The 16,040-nt window shown below is 36.2% G+C and overlaps 4 protein-coding genes across 5 annotated transcripts; 3 read left to right on the top strand and 1 right to left on the bottom strand.

Annotated features, from left to right (window-relative positions):
* Nucleotides 1-5,040: 5,040 nt before the first annotated feature.
* On the bottom strand, nucleotides 5,041-7,927 carry LOC106323075. Its single transcript, XM_013761242.1, has 5 exons — nucleotides 7,523-7,927; nucleotides 5,975-6,031; nucleotides 5,744-5,806; nucleotides 5,576-5,644; nucleotides 5,041-5,493 (listed from the first exon to the last, which is right to left on the bottom strand). The coding sequence occupies exons 1-5, from the start codon at nucleotides 7,820-7,822 to the stop codon at nucleotides 5,395-5,397; spliced, it is 588 nt and encodes a 195-aa protein (XP_013616696.1). The 5' UTR covers nucleotides 7,823-7,927; the 3' UTR covers nucleotides 5,041-5,394.
* A 1,212-nt stretch (nucleotides 7,928-9,139) lies between these two features.
* On the top strand, nucleotides 9,140-11,024 carry LOC106322488 (probable 37S ribosomal protein S28, mitochondrial). Its single transcript, XM_013760526.1, has 5 exons — nucleotides 9,140-10,021; nucleotides 10,125-10,207; nucleotides 10,285-10,396; nucleotides 10,543-10,595; nucleotides 10,688-11,024. The coding sequence occupies exons 1-5, from the start codon at nucleotides 9,214-9,216 to the stop codon at nucleotides 10,829-10,831; spliced, it is 1,200 nt and encodes a 399-aa protein (XP_013615980.1). The 5' UTR covers nucleotides 9,140-9,213; the 3' UTR covers nucleotides 10,832-11,024.
* Nucleotides 11,025-11,592: 568 nt separating this feature from the next.
* Nucleotides 11,593-14,059, top strand: LOC106327749 (probable receptor-like protein kinase At1g80640). The gene is made up of 9 exons (XM_013765991.1): nucleotides 11,593-12,058; nucleotides 12,256-12,429; nucleotides 12,528-12,772; nucleotides 12,863-12,995; nucleotides 13,080-13,143; nucleotides 13,235-13,331; nucleotides 13,409-13,487; nucleotides 13,571-13,686; nucleotides 13,751-14,059. Exons 1-9 carry the CDS (start codon nucleotides 11,896-11,898, stop codon nucleotides 13,964-13,966), a joined length of 1,287 nt encoding a protein of 428 aa, XP_013621445.1. The 5' UTR covers nucleotides 11,593-11,895; the 3' UTR covers nucleotides 13,967-14,059.
* Nucleotides 14,060-14,204: 145 nt separating this feature from the next.
* LOC106327750 (ribonuclease 3-like protein 1) lies at nucleotides 14,205-15,582 on the top strand. 2 transcript variants are annotated; one of them, XM_013765993.1, is made up of 4 exons: nucleotides 14,205-14,394; nucleotides 14,572-14,761; nucleotides 14,921-15,035; nucleotides 15,125-15,582. In XM_013765993.1, the coding sequence occupies exons 1-4, from the start codon at nucleotides 14,281-14,283 to the stop codon at nucleotides 15,312-15,314; spliced, it is 609 nt and encodes a 202-aa protein (XP_013621447.1). In that variant the 5' UTR covers nucleotides 14,205-14,280; the 3' UTR covers nucleotides 15,315-15,582. The 2 variants fall into 2 exon arrangements, with proteins under 2 accessions (XP_013621447.1, XP_013621446.1); XM_013765992.1 differs by having other exon boundaries at nucleotides 14,569-14,761.
* The last annotated feature ends 458 nt before the right edge of the window (nucleotides 15,583-16,040 follow it).

Below are 16,040 nucleotides of genomic sequence, written 5' to 3'. Positions count from 1 at the left end.
AATTTAAAGTTCTTAAGGTATTGTATTCTTATAAGTATCAAAAGTTAGAAGGATCTAAGAAAAATACATAACCCTTGTAGGGTATGTTGTTGATTCAAAAAATGAGATTCATTCGAGATTGATAAACCTGTAGTATTATCATCTCGAGGGGAAGAGTTAAAGAATCTCACATTTTATGATAAATGAAACATTCAGAAGATTATGTTTGCACTAAAACTAAGATTGATGAATCATTCTCAAATTAATTTTGTGGGATTTTGAGATACTTATGTTGAGACAATAAGCAAAAGAAATGCTATATACATTTCAAATCACAAATATTTCTCAAGTCAGTATAAGTATTTTAGAGAAAGTATTTACAGCCTCTTATAGATTGTACTACACAAAGATTAGTGTAATGGAGATAAATTTATACGTAAACCAGAAGTTTACAAAATATTTGGCATGAACCAGTTAGACCATTTTGGTTCAATAATGATGCGAAAAGATACATAAATATTTATGTAAATATTCATTGAAGAACTAGAAGATTCTTGTGAATGATTTCACATATGTTGTTTGCTCATAAGATAAAGTGGTAATATGATTTTCACCAGCCAATTGAAGTTATTGGCATGAATAAAGGAGATGTTGGTGGACTGATCACCCACTATTCATCTTTATAATATTGGTGAATTCACTTCTTAATGTCTTTGACGACTATAGAAAAATCATTGGGATAAGTGTTAAACATTTTGAGCAACACTAATTTTCATCAAGCCAACAAGTAATTAATAGTTCTCCCCGTCATTGGTATTGGGTCAAAAAAACCAACCATTTTCCATCAAAGAAAGTTGGATGTGCTATATACATTCCAATTGCTCCACCATAGAGCTTTAATTAAGATGGATTTTCAAATGAGGTTGGAATTATATGTTGGATATGAATCTTCATTGATACTTGAGAATCTAGAGCCATCCCTGAAGGATATAAGTAAGGCTCGCTATGAATGCTAAAAGTGAATTAGTATTTCCAACATAAAGGAGAGAAAATAAACAGCTGGAAAAGAAAATAAGTTGAAATGAATTATCAATGATCCTCGGACTAAAAATAATGTGAAATAGATGTCCAAAAGATAATTCAGTTGTAGAACTTAGTAAAGAAGTTGCTAGGCACATTTATTGACCCATATAGATAGAGTGATCAAGTCATATATATCAGCTGTAAATGCTCCAATAAGAATAGATGTTCTAGAAGAACAATATATCAAACTGCTAGTCACGCCTGCAGCGTGGTAGACATGTTGGTTCCTAAGATAAGAATCCTCGTATATGAAAAGGAGCATATATTGATAATGGTCAAAACGAGGCAATAGAGTTTTTGAATGATCTCCAGAAAAGACATTAAACATGACTGTAAGAAATTCAGGTACCTGAGAAAGTGAAGAGATCTCAATAAGTTATGTCATGTACGAAATAAAATGGAACCAATAAACAAATCGACGTCGAAGATATTTTTGCATGCAAAGTAGTAGTTGATATGATGAATGAGAAAGAGGATCATAAAAGAAAGTATATTGAAAAGTGTACACAAAGAAATGATTGGCCAAAGATGCAATAAACAAAGATATAAACTTCTTGTGAAATAGAGAAGTATTTAGACCAGTACTCCATACACTAAAAAGTGTAAAACAAGTGAGATGTAAATGAACCGTTGCATAGAAAGAAGGATCAATATGAAATTGATTGTGAAGAGACATAATTTCATGTAGTAGATGCAACTAGTTTCAAGTTCCTTATAGTCTGGTAATAAAGGAAGAACTTGAATGATACAATCCACTTGAAAATGTTAATCCCTGAAAGTAGAATCCATGAAGGATTGATAATATCAAAATCATGTTCCCGGGAACTCTGCATATTCGTCGAGATCTTTGAAAAACCATGAGGGGAAGTTATTGCGCGCTGCACTCTTTTTCCCTTAACCATGATTTTTCCTATTAGGTTTTCCTGGTGAGGTTTTTAACGAGGCAGCATCTTACGCGCATAATGGACATCAAGGGGAAGTGTTATGAATATTATGGTGATGCTATTATGGCAACTCTTAGATATACTTGTTCTCCAAGCTTTACTTGTTCTCCAAGTGGCTTTGTCCACAAGCTATTATAATCCTATATAAAAGACTCATTACTCATGGAATAAAACACACTAATTCTTCTTTTTCTCTTCTTACTTATAACAAAATCCTCATTTTCCAATAAGGGGGAATTTTGAAGAATTTTTATAAAGAGAAAATTAGAAAAATGTGACATCTCAACTTAGATTTGTCTCAATAGAATTTGTAGAAGATTATTTAGGTAAATAGGATTTATATTTTCTTTAATACAATTATACCCTTCAATTAACTAAATTAATATTAATTTTTCATAATTAATTTAAGTTTTTTAAAGGAAAAAATAAAATAAAAACAGAAAGTAAAAAAGAAAAGGAAATCCACGAAAGAGGCAAAAGACATGTTCTAAAACTCGCCCCGGTGGACGATTCGCCGGCTGAGTACTCGTGAAACAGTAAGTGACGGTGACGTTTTGTGTTATTCGGTTGTATTACGTGATTATTCTGTTTTTGTTAGGTTTTAAGATCAATATAATATTTCCTTGTAGATCTAAGGTATGTAAGGTATAAGAAACAAGAAAACTAGTGAAAAACGCAAAAAAAAAGAAGCTTAAAAGGCATATAGATACGAGAAGTAGAGTTGCAGATATGATTAAAGAAGAATATGGTATAATTGTCTTTTCCTAAATCACTAAAAACGAAAAAAGAAATGAAAGACCAGCCATCCAGTTCGAACCCGAGTTGTGCGACAAAGCAATATAGCACAAACCACAGAACTACAAGCTACTAATGTTTATTTTCCACATACTTAATATATATATTCATGAGAGATTTATGGTAGATTTAGAATAGATTTAGGAAATATATTAAGTGAAAAAGATCTTGGGAGTGGGAAGAGGAGAAAAACGTGGGAGAAAATATTCTTTGAGAGATTTAGGATAGATTTAGGAAACATCTTTAACCGAATATGGAAGTTTCCATATCTTCCGGATTTGCCTAGAATATGTATACTATCTACACAGAACACAGTAGAGTAGGTGAGAAACATATTATTCCTATAGGCGTCATAAAAGGTAAAAGGCAGAACATATTACGGCAAGTAATCTAGCTGAGGTATATCATTGAGTTGTGGCAATATGTAGTTATCAATATATAGGTAGACTGAATACATCTTTCTTGATTATAATGTAACATATTCTAGCTTTGTTAGAATATACAAGAAAGGTTACTATACGTTATATATCTTTGATATATCTATGTTTAAAACTTAGTATCTCATTTATAGACTAAGTAGAGAACCAGAATGAGTATTCTAACTGTAACTAGAAGATAAAATAAATTATGATTTCACTTTAAAAAAAATTAGACATATATATTGTCATACTTATGTTTTCAATAGTTTTCATATTTTTTTACATTTTTAAAATTCAGTTTACTATTTTTCCTATTAAAGAAAGTTAAAACATGTCTAGAATTACCAAAAATATCAGGAATACTAAAAGGACAAACAAAAGTTCAAAGTGTCCTTTTTTTCTTCCAATTTTCCCTTTTATCAATGTTTTTAAACCGACCCGGACACTGAACCGGACGACTTACCGGGTCGCTAGGTCACTGGGTCGACCGCGGGCGAATCGCGGGTTAATAAATGAATTAATTTTATTATATAATAATATATCAGCTATGTAAATAAAAAATATAGAAACTAAAGTTTGATATTTTCTAAATGTTTTTATAAACATAAAATAATAGATTGGATGTGTATATTTTTATGTTTAATAACATTTAGAAAATAATTAAATTTAATTTCTATATTTTTATTTTCATTTGATATACAAAATATCAAAAAATAGTTTAGACTATTTATAATTTTGTCTAACAAAGTAAGAGTTATGACATCTAAAAAAATCAAGACATAAAATTTATAAATATTTAAATGTTTAATGTGAATAATAAATTAAATTTCAAATACAAAATAAACCAAAAGTAAAAAATCATTATAAAAAATTATCAATAACGGAAATAAACTAACACCAAATCACATCAACTAGTTTTGGTTCTCTCTACCATTGTTCACTTTTATTTTCTTCAAGTGGCATAGTGAAATCTTCATTAAAATCTAAAAATCACAAATATAAAACTGAAAAGGAAAAATCTAACTTTTTTTTGTCGGTATATCACTTCTTAATTAGAAATTTAGAATATAAAACATAATCTAAAAACATAATTAAAAATTAAAAATGAAGTAAAAGTTATTTATTGGTTTAACCAGTGGTTCAACCGGTATCGGGTTCCGGGTTCTATTGGGTTTTTGTGGGTTTTTGCGGGTTTCTAAATATTGGGTTTTTCACAAAACTCAAACCAGATTTTTTCAGGGTTGCCGGGTTTACCGGTTCAACCGCGGATCCGGATCGGGTTTCAAAACACTGCCTTTTATAAATGACTAGTCCAATAAGGGTGAATTTGATAGAGTTTTGATAAATCCTACATCCAATAAGGAGAGATTTGGATAAAAAAACTAGAATTTTTTCAAATCATCAATTCAATAAAAATCAACTGATAATAACCCTATACTTCTTCGTAATTACAGTTTAGGACTGGTAGTTTTGGATTAACAATGTGAACCAAAATTAGCAAGAGGAGATTTTAAAGACAGTAGAGACTAGAGAGAGACATCATATGACATAAACAATTCATTAATCAAATTACAAAGTTATAGCTGTAACTTGTAACTGGTACACTTTTAAAAAGAATGGAATTAATAGGAATAAAATACAATGAATGGAATGTAATAGAAATATAGAAATATAGAATTAATATGAAATGTTTTGCTTTGTATTTTGTTTAGATTTTCATTACATTCATGTTAAATGGTAAAACAATTTATGGAATTAATGGAACTGATCATTCCACACAATTTTATTCCAAAATAGGTAATCTAGTTACAGTATAAAGAGTTTTGGAACGTGTTATATTGATAGAAAGGGCCATGTGATCTTGCAATACATCTTACTAAAGACAGTAAGAAAGATAGAAGTGTATCTATGATGGTGATTACATCTCATCCTGTGAAAATGGGAAAATGACAGAGCAAAAAATCATACTACTGCCTAGAGAAGAGGATATATCGAGAAACATAAACTCGAATGACCTCACCTTGAGGCCAATATTCTACAGCGGCCACGGGGAATGGCCAAAAGGGTTAATAGCAATCTACATTGTTCATACTCATATAGTTACAGTTAAACACATATTTGTGGGTAGGAGGTAGTGGTTTGAGTGTGATGGGAAAAACTAAAGAATAATATGATCATGGGCTCGTGTCGGTATCTAGTGGCATGTTTAGGTCAGGGAGCAAGAAGGAGGAGTCTTGTTCGCGTTTGCAGGACAAGGCAGATTGTGATTCAGCCTGCAACATATGAATATGATCTACTTGTTCAGTTACATGATAATTTGTAAATGTCTAGAGAGAAAGGGAAAAATAGGCTCACCTTCATCTTCTTTAGAGCATTGTTTCTTGCTCTTTGTTGCTCGACCAATTCGCGCATACTTGCTAATTCCTGATTCAAGAGAGAAAAAACAATAACCAATACTAAGATTAGCACACAGACTTAATATATAGAGAGACATGCATAAGAAAGTCAAAAGCAGGTTTGTACATTTTTCAGGCCTCTGCTTTCCTTCAAGAGCATGACTTCCTCATCTTTAAGCTCCGCCAGAGTCTGCCCACAACGACGCATTTATTAGAGAAAATCGACAGATATGTAATGATATTCCTTGGCAGAAGTTCAGAGTATATGTCTAAACATATTCATATACGCCATGAACGAGCCTTGTTATATAGTCCCAGTAAATGAAGAAACAGTCATTTCTGTTTTTTACTTTTTTACCTTTTTCTTCCTTGATCTTTTGAACAGAGTTGTTGTTGTTGCACTCGTCTGAAAAACCTGTACACCAAAAGCCAAAACTCAGATCAGATTATGGCTTATGACTTACGACACCTCCAGATAAAAAGCCAGCTCACACCAAACTTATACCATAAAAACAAATTAGTTTTGTTTTCTATATCATTCTTTATAAAGAAATCACACACCTACCATCCAAGAGATGACTTTAGAGGCACGATAAGGTGGAAAGAGAAGAATAACCTCTAGTTAACATTAACAAATAACAACTTTGAAAACTTCTAAACCGTGTAAATTCAGAATCTTCTTGGTCAACAACATATGCCCCTCAAAAGAAAAAGAGAAAACATAGAATCACGTGAGTGGAGCGTGAGTTCTTGGACTTAAACGCGTGTGTTTGGTCGTCACATTCACACGTCATGCATTTTCCTCCTCAAAACCAAACTAGTGTCACGTATTCTCCACAGCACCACTTGTCCTTATTAATCATTTTAAAAATATTTCGTTATTAATTTCCTCCTCTTCTCCACTTTGGCTCTCAAAAGAAAATTATACCCACCGATCAAAGTCAACTTCAAAGATCAGAAAACAATCTTAGCTAACTAATGTTTTGTTTTACATAAACTGGCTAACTCAACTGCTTGTCAGCAATATAATTTGACGGACGAGAACCCAATCACTTGCAACAACTGACTTTGACCACTGACAATGCGCCACATCTGATAACTGCGCTCCCCAGTCCCCACTAAACCCTACCACACACGTACCTAATCCACTCATACTTTTCTAAACGTAGATTCAATTCTACGAAAACGCCTCCTAAACCAAACGATAATCTCTCGCATTGACCGGGACAACACTTTACCGTGTAAAAAGAGCTCATCTGCTGACAAGGGGTGCTTTTGTCAATTTAATTGTTAATGAATGTGTGATTTTGACCAGAAGGCACCTCCCTTGAAGTGAGGACTTTTTGGTCTTTCCGGAAAAGCAGAAAGAGAGGTGACTGGGATGCACCAAAAGTGAGAAACGTGACTCTTTGTTTTGCAAAAGGAGAAAAAAAAAAAAAAAAAAGCAAGAGAGCACCGAGTTTTAAAACTCAAATCAAGAAGTGTTTCCAAGAAGACAACCAAATCTACATATCGAGAAAGTTAGATATAGTTTCTTGGAAAAGAAAAGAAAGAAACACAGCAAGTTGCCTAATATTGAGTCCACGGTGGGTGTATTTTGGTCAACTAGAAGTCGGTGTACCTATATGATGATGATCATCATTAAGACTAGGCCGATCGTGGATAGATCCCAAGTCTCGTCGTGTGGCCGTCTGGGTAAGGTCAAGGGTATAATCGGAAATAGATAAGCCCAAACAAACAAGGGAACTCGTTAAAAGACCTATGACTGTTTGAAACGCCGCATCGCGAGGGATATGTATACGTCACAGACGCACGAAACAGTACCTACCTAAGACTCTACGTGCTACACGTAGTTTTCAAATCGGGAAAACCAAAAAAAAAAAAAGTGAAAATGGTCGAGACAAACCTTAGATCTAAAGGTCTCGGAGGGTTTGACGGTGGCGCTGGACTCTCCAAGGCCTTCCACGGTGGTCGAACCACCGCTAAGAGACGTGGCCCCGCTCAAGGAAAGAGGAGTTGTGGGGCTGGCTCGCGTTTGGTCTCCTTTCTTCGATCTCCGTTGACGCACGCTCCATTTCAGCTTGATGGGAGATGCTTCGACTTTCTTCGGCAGTAGTGTTGGTTCCGAGTGGCGGAGCAGGAGCAGCGCGTCGGCCACCAACGAGTCGTCAGACATAGCCACTTGAGTCCAGTTTTTTCCAAACATAGTCTGAATCTTAGACAGCTTTAGAGAGAGAGAGAGAGGTAAGGAGAGCGAGAGATGGTGGCGAAAAAGTAGAGAGGAAGATATCTGTGAGGCAAACTTTAATGTGTGGATTTCGTTATATATATTGAGGAGTTATTAGATTGAAGAGAACTAGTTTTGTTTTATTTATTTTTCCTCGATAACTGTGGGACCCACTTAAATACATACGTGGCATAGACCATTTGTGGCAATGTTTTTTATTCTATCGTGTGCTGGAATTGTAGGAGAAGTAGGGTAACGTCGCGCGTATCCACTGATGAGATAGTTATGGTAACATGACACTGCATGAGCTGGGAAAAATAATTGCCATGGTATATAAAGAAAAAGAAAACTAAACCTATTTCAATGTATCATCGAGTACGAATATGACTGAGTAGTAATGTAGTATTATTATTTTGAAATTTCTATTTTTCCATCGTATTTATGACTATTCAATTTCTTGGTCACGTCGACTACTTACTTATGGAATGGCCTTGAAGTATGGAGAAAGATGACCGTCATAATCTATGCGCCCCTATAAAATAAGCGAACCTGTAAACCAACAATTAAACCAATATAAAAGTCGTCAAATAGAACTTTAAAAAATCTCGACAGCTCTTTTTACCTTCGATTTCTGGAAGGTGTTTTGAATCTTTTGATACTCTAGATTTAAAACTGGATAGTAGTATTAAGTTGGAATAAGATGCAAGGAAAAACCATATGTTTGGTATATTGAATGAGTTTTAGACACGTTTTGGTTGCAAGGTAGTCGCCTCTGTGTGTTAACATCAATGTGTAAACAACAAGTGTCATGACATCAATGAACTCGTTCAATACACATCCTTTGCTAACAAGCGTTGATCTTCATAGGACTCGACCACATACGTCTCTCTCTCTCTTATCGTCAGGGAGCTAGCATTCAAAACAGTAGCATCTTAAATCACATTTTGGGCCAGTATACTATCATCTACAATAGTTCATAATTCATAAGCATAGGTTTTAAATTCATCTCCGACCTCATTTTATTGAAATCATTTTAATCATTCTTTAGTTGAACCAAAACGAAATGTTGCAATTTGAAAAAAAAGATGCTAGCGAATAAGAACCTTCCGAGTCTCTGACCTCACAAACGTAGGATTTTAGTTTCCTGAAGTCAGTAGTAATGATGATGGTTTTAAACATGTCTTCTCACTTTTACCGAAAGTTAATAAACCGTTTTCCCTTCTAATCCGGTTCCCAAAACCACATTTTCTAATTTTCGGTTTACAGATAACCGGTCTGACTCCATCACTTTCATTTCCACTTGAACGCCTCTCTCTCTTCATCATCACCAAAAAACCCTAAAGCACCTGGAGCCGCCGAGATCAGCTTCAATGGCGCTTCACCTCGCCAGACGCAAACAAAGACTACAATCTAACCCCTCCCTGATTCATCTCTTCTCCACCTCATCTCCTCAAGACGGGAGCGAATCCGGCGAACAGCCTCCTCAACAACCACCGTCGGATCTCAAAATCTCCTCCTACTTCAGTGGCATCAAGAGCAGCCTGAAACAACAATCTCAAGCTAGATTCGATGCCAAAGGTCAAACCTTTTCCGGCGGAGACTTTCAGGACATCAGGCGTAATCTCAACGAGTTCCGACGAAGAGCAGCATCTCCTCCGTCGAGGGGTTTGCAGGATCTTTACAAGCAAACCGTGCTGTCAAAACCCAGACCCGAAAGCTCGCCTTTTGAGAACCTAAAGCAAAACTTAAGGCAGATGAGGCCACCACAAGAGACGAGATGGTCTAATCTATCGAGCATTCAGGGGATTATGAAGGCGAAACGTAATGATAATAACGTCCGTTCTAATGTGTTCGGTGGAGGAGAGGGGCTGCCTGTTTCAGTGTTCGGGGAGGAGCTTGAAGAGAGGAAGAGGAAGGGAGATGAGACGGAGGAGATGAAGTCGGAGTTTATCAAGAGATACAACACCGAAGAGCTGGGGGAGATACTGAGACGGTATAGACCAGAAGGGAAGAAAGAAGAAGGTTGGTTCTCGCTGCAGGAGCTGAACCAGAGGCTTGTTAAGCTGAGAGAGGTGGAAGAGAAAGCAGCTCAGGGAACGAGGAAGGGGCTTCCCTTCGATGATCTCAGGTTTGGTATTCAAGAAAAGAAAGAAGCAGAAGCCAGAAAATCACTAGCATGTACGTGTTCCTGACTTCCCCTGCCTCCGGCAGTGTTTAGATATTCTTGGTGTTCTGTTGATTTTTTTGTGATTTAATTGGAAGGTTGATCTGCTGTTTGCAGTTCAGAACGTGGATCTTTTCAGCGTGTTTAGTGATACTCCCAAGTATTTACTGGAGCCTCCCAAAGAGGAGCTAGTTCAAACTGTAAGTCTGTTTTTTTCTTCTTAGTTTCTTGAATCTTTAAGCTTTTAGGCATTGATTATGTGTAAAATCAAACGCAGTATTTCCACCCGGATAACATGTCATCTGCGGAGAAGATGAAAATCGAGCTTGCAAAGGTCAGGGAAGAGTTCAAGATGTCTGAATCCGATTGTGGTTCTGCACGTGTTCAAGGTAAATTTAAACCCTACAAAGGGAGCTTCTGTCCTGATCAATGTTTGTCTTCAGCTATCAATACAAGGCTAATCTCATCGGTTAGTCACAGATAATTTCATTTCTTACATTATTGGTTAGTGATCTTTATGGTCTTTCCTTTGTAGTGGCACAACTGACTACTAAGATCAAGCATTTATCCTCTGTTCTACATAAAAAGGTAAGCTTTTATTTCCTCTTTTTTTCTGAAGCTAGTAGAGGCGGTTTTCTATTATGTAACATAATTTGTGTATCCTATGAAACCTAATCTAGGACAAGCATTCGAGAAAGGGACTTATAGCAATGGTGCATAGAAGGAAGAAACTGCTCAAGTATATGAGACGAACAGACTGGGACTCTTACTGCCTTTCACTCTCAAAACTCGGTCTTCGTGACAACCCTGATTACAAGTTTTAAACAAATGAATCTTGATCTCTGTAACTCTCTTTTTGTTCTTTTCATTTTGGCAAAAGAGATAATGTGGGTCTTTCTGGTCCATCATTTTGGGGGGAGAAAAGTTGTTGTGCTAGAGTTTATTACTGCAGGCTATATAGGCAAATAGACTAAAATTGTGTGTGAAGTTTGATAATAAAGTTAAATTATAGTCCAATGTATCTTATCTCAGACATTAATATGAGTTTTACTCCCTCTTCTTGGTCTTTGCTGGCATCTTGAAAGGCTTCTCTTTAAGATCCGTTGGGCCTGTTAAGGCTTACTATCTTCTCAGGCTCATTATTCTTATAAGGCCCAACCAGTTCATTTTTGGAATTTTTTTGTAATTTGAGATTGATTGTCAACTGTACAGCTGTGTGTAAGTGTATGTGACCACTTGTGTGGGCAATTAAAGTTGAAGAGGACAGACATAGAAAGTTCACATGAATAATGTTCAAGACTTTTGGACCTTTCTTCCAATATTTTTTAAAAAGGAAAAATATATTCTTTGGATTCAGTTCCTTCAACCATGACTTGTCCCTAAATCCGCATGAATTGAATTATGCAGTGTGACCCAATCGAATCATTTGGAGTAATGTGCCTCAATGCAAACAAACCTATAGAGATTACTATATTCCTTTTTTTCTATCTCTATATAAGCAGAGAATTATCTTAACTTGGGATGTTATCTACAGTAAAATACAAATTAATTGAGAGAATGGAGCATGATATTAAATCTTCTCTATTAGTCCACAATTCCACGTCTTAACACCCCACGTCCGGTCTCTCTCTCTCTCTCATCAAGGCAGCACTCTCTTTTTTGGGTTTGGTTTCAACTTTTTACACCTTTTGATAACTGCCACATGAAAACCAAACCAATACACTGTCTTTCTCTCTCCGTTTCCCAACCCCAACTGTGTCCTGTCCTCCTCTCTTGTCTCCATCTTCAGACAAAGATTATCTCAAAGATTTCTTCCCATCTCCATTAAAAGAACTCAAAAGGAAGAAGCTTCACAATAGTTTCATTCTCTCTCTCTCTCTCTCTCTGCATGTTTGTGAAACACCAAACAAGAATGTGTCTCCTTCGTCATTTGCTGTTGCCCATTTGTCTAGTGGGTTTCTGCTTGTTCTCCGTTGTCTTTGTTTCTGCTACTCCCCAAGAAATCCCTATCTCTCAGGCTTCTCCTCGAACCGGAGGCGCTCAATCCTCAGGTAAAATTCAAAATCAAGCTACTGATTTTGAGTGATTGGGTCTTACTAGTTGACGAAATGGGTTTGCTAGAGGAGACCAAAAGGAATCGACTTTACTTGAAATTGATACTATTTCCGGAATAAAAATGGAAACTTTTTTTTTTATCTTAACCGATAAACAAAAAGTTGACCTTTTTCAATTATACATTTTCTCTCAGGGCCTCCCGTTGTTAAAGTGGTGATTCGTCAGGACTTGAACAAGAAGATTCTAATCGCTCTTATAGTCTCCTCAACACTCCTCTGTATCACAGTCATGATGATTCTCTACCTCTTGCTATGGAGGTACCGAAGTATGAATAACAACAGCTTCAACGGGATCAAGGGGAAGTCCGGTAATGTTAAAGCTTAACCCTTTTTTATCCTTTACAAATGTAATCTTCTTGGTGTTGTTGCGCTTACTTTTTTTTGGCTATTTGCTTATTATCTGAAGATTCTGTGAAGAGTAGTGGATCCACGAAACCTGTTGTACACAAGGTTGATTCTGTGACGAAAGGAACTATCCCTGTCTATGAGTACCAGCTGCTGGAGTCTGGTACAAACAAGTTTAGCGATGGTAACGTGTTGAGCCGAGGTGGTCGTGGATGTCTTTACAGCGCTTGTCTTGATGGAAAGTCATCTGTCACTGTGAAGAAGCTTGATGTTGGTGGAGAGACAGACATTGAGAAACAGTTTGAGGTATTATTACTCGGCTTCCTTCCACACTACTTAACCATCTCATTTAATGAATCATAACTCTTTTGGTTTCTTTGTTGAACTATAATGCAGAATGAGGTAGACTGGTTGGCTAAGATCAAGCATCAGAACATAATCTCCCTTTTGGGGTTTAGCGTCTATCGCCAGACTAGATGTATTGTGTATGAGATGATGCAGAATGGATCTTTGGAGAGTCGGCTGCATGGTAAGGGAGATGATCCTAGTTTATACATTCTTTGTTCAATCTTCTGACATCTGATTTTATATTTTCTTTTGGATAAACTTGAAGGGCCTAGTCAAGGTTCAGGTTTAACTTGGCAGCTTAGAATGAAAATCGCGGTCGATATAGCAAGGTAAAGTCCATTCATCCATTAGCAGTTTCCTTTAATCTCCAAGCACATTTGTATTGCTTACAAAGTTTTTTCTCTTTCTTTTTTAATAAAGAGGATTAGAGTATCTTCATGAGCATTGCCATCCTCCAGTAGTTCACAGAGATTTGAAATCGTCTAACATCCTTCTAGACTCTGATTTCAACGCAAAGGTAAAAAGATAAAAGCTTGATATGTATAATAATGTAACATTCTTCTTGTAATGATATATGTTTGCTTCTCTCTTCAGATATCAGATTTTGGGTATGCAACTGTGTTGATGACTCAGAACAAAAATCTGAACAGACCTTCTGAGTATCTTCTTGATGGTAATAAGCAACAACTAGTCTCTCACATTTTTCTTTATCTGTTGCTCAAAATTGTCTCTTTGTGTGTTTTCATCTTTTTAAAGGGAAAGTAACAGACAAGAATGATGTCTACTCTTTTGGGGTGATTCTCCTAGAACTTCTCCTGGGGAAGAGATCAGTGGAGAAACCAACAACTGAACCAGAATCCGTTGTCACTTGGGTACGTATTCAAGATAATGTGCTTGAAATCCTCTTTGGCTTTATGATCTCTATTTGTTGAACAGGCTGTACCAAAGCTGAGTGACAGAGCTAATCTGCCAAACATATTGGATCCTGCAATCAAAGGAACCATGGATTTGAAGCATCTTTATCAGGTAGCAGCGGTTGCGGTGTTGTGTGTGCAGCCAGAGCCAAGTTACAGACCACTAATAACCGATGTGTTGCACTCACTCATCCCTCTTCTACCACTAGAACTCGGCGGATCATTGAGAATTTTATAAAACACATTTTCATTTCCTTTATTGTAATCTTTTCATTTTGAATTGAATGTTGTTGGTGATCTTGTGCAAAATTCCACTTTTTATCTGTTTTTTTTTGGTAATCGTATCAAGTAGTTTGGTAAGTACAATTAATTAGGTTTTTGACTTTCTGACTAAACACAAAAAAAAAAAAAAGACAAAAGCTTTTGACTTTGGGGACCAAACATAAGAAGACAAAACTCTGTGAGAGAAAGAGTTGTAATTAATTAACCTTATCCGTTTGTTCGATTCCCAAAGCGAGAAACTTTGACGAATTGAGTTATGAGAGAGAGAAGATGGAGGAGGATCAGAAAACGAAGCGAAACACATCAAGAAGAAGATCTATCATCATCAATCTCAAAGACATTCCTCCTCTGGATCCTTCTTCTATCCCCACACCCTCCTCTCTGGTAAATATAAATATACTTTCTTCATTCAATTTACTTCCAAATTCGATTGTTCTGTAACGTTCCTCGTTGATCTGGCTATTCTTTTTTAATACCAAAGACGTTTTCTTTGAAAAAAAACATAAATCTCTGTCGGAATCAGTGATACATCTTAGTTTCTTTCAATTTTTTTGTCAGAAGCCAAGAACAATGATGGTGCCAGGTACTGTACCAAAGCAGAGATACCAAGAGATGAGGCTTGAAGAAGACAATGTCAAGTCTTCCTTCTCTAACATTCAGATCGATCCTAATAGCACAAGAAGCGTAAGCACCACACAAGAGAATCACCCTGTTCTCAATCCTGTAGAAGACCCCAAATCAATATCTAAAGGTGTCACCTTTTCTTCATTCACCTCCCTTAGTCATCTTCTTGTTTTAACCTAGAATCTCATCACTTTTAGGTTCAATACATTACAGTGAATGGTCTTAGGTTTTGTTTTTTTTTTCTCATACTGAGATTTGTTTCATTGTGTAAACGCTTGTGGTCCAGATGAGACTAAGAAAGGTTCAGCAAAATCATTGTTACACGAAATGTGTATTTCCAAGAGATGGAAACCTCCTGTTTATGATTGCTGCAATGTTGATGGACCTTGTCACATGAGATTGTAAGTCACGCATAACTTACCTGCACCTTGCATCTACTCACAACCTTTTAATTTGCATGGAACTTGGTTTATTTTGTTTTTGGGTTCAGGTTTACATACAAAGTTGTGGTTGAGATTAGAGATTCTTCAGGAAAAACTGTTTTAGAATGTTTTGGGGATCCCAAACACAAGAAGAAAGCTGCTGCTGAGCATGCAGCTGAAGGAGCTCTCTGGTATCTTGACCATGCAAAGCCAAACCAGACAAAAGCTGCATCAGTAACTCATCATCTACTCAGATGAAGTGACCTGAGAGTGAGAGTTTAGTAGAGTCTTTATACATTTCTAACAAGGGAGGGATGCCTAAAATATATTGCTATCTGTTAATTTGTTTTGGTTGTTGATCTGTATCAGAATTTGTTTTGATCCTCATCTCTCAATCCTTATGCTATTTTATAATATTTGTAATGTGAAATCTTATTAGTTTTGTAAAGACAATAGAACAAGAATATCTCAAAACAAATAAAGCAGCCAACAGCCACTGCTAGTCAGAGAAACATTATTTGTGTTCTTTTTGCAGTATTTTTCTAATGATGAAGGTGGTGGTTTATTTTTCAATACTCTTGTGGTTTTGGTTCTAAACTAGACTGAGAAACACTCGTCTCTGAAAATCACAGGGTGTAGTGTTGCTGTATAGCCTCTATGTCAAGTCCCTTCTGCTTCACTACTGATTCCACGTGACCTTTCAATGTATGACGCTCTCTTAACCTGAAAAATTACAAAACAAGAAAAGTGTAAAAGCCCATATTCTGAGGGAACAGAAATGTTATGGGACTAATCAGTTGTTTAGAGCCTTGCCTTGCAACCTCAGCTCGTCTCTTGGCTTGATCTGCTATCTCTGAAAGTTCTCTGTAAGTACTTTTATCATTGAACATCTCTGAGAGGTTGAGCAGGTTAGTGTACGCTGAGCTTGTGCCCATTGTGCTTCCCTCTCTCCTTTTCCATACTCTTTTCTCCCAAAGTTAAGTG

The sequence above is a fragment of the Brassica oleracea genome, chromosome C2 (genome assembly GCF_000695525.1).
Source record: "Brassica oleracea var. oleracea cultivar TO1000 chromosome C2, BOL, whole genome shotgun sequence".
NCBI classification, from domain to species: domain Eukaryota; kingdom Viridiplantae; phylum Streptophyta; class Magnoliopsida; order Brassicales; family Brassicaceae; genus Brassica; species Brassica oleracea.
The sequence above is the reverse complement of the archived record's forward strand: the minus strand, read 5'-3'. Positions and strand labels throughout refer to the sequence as shown.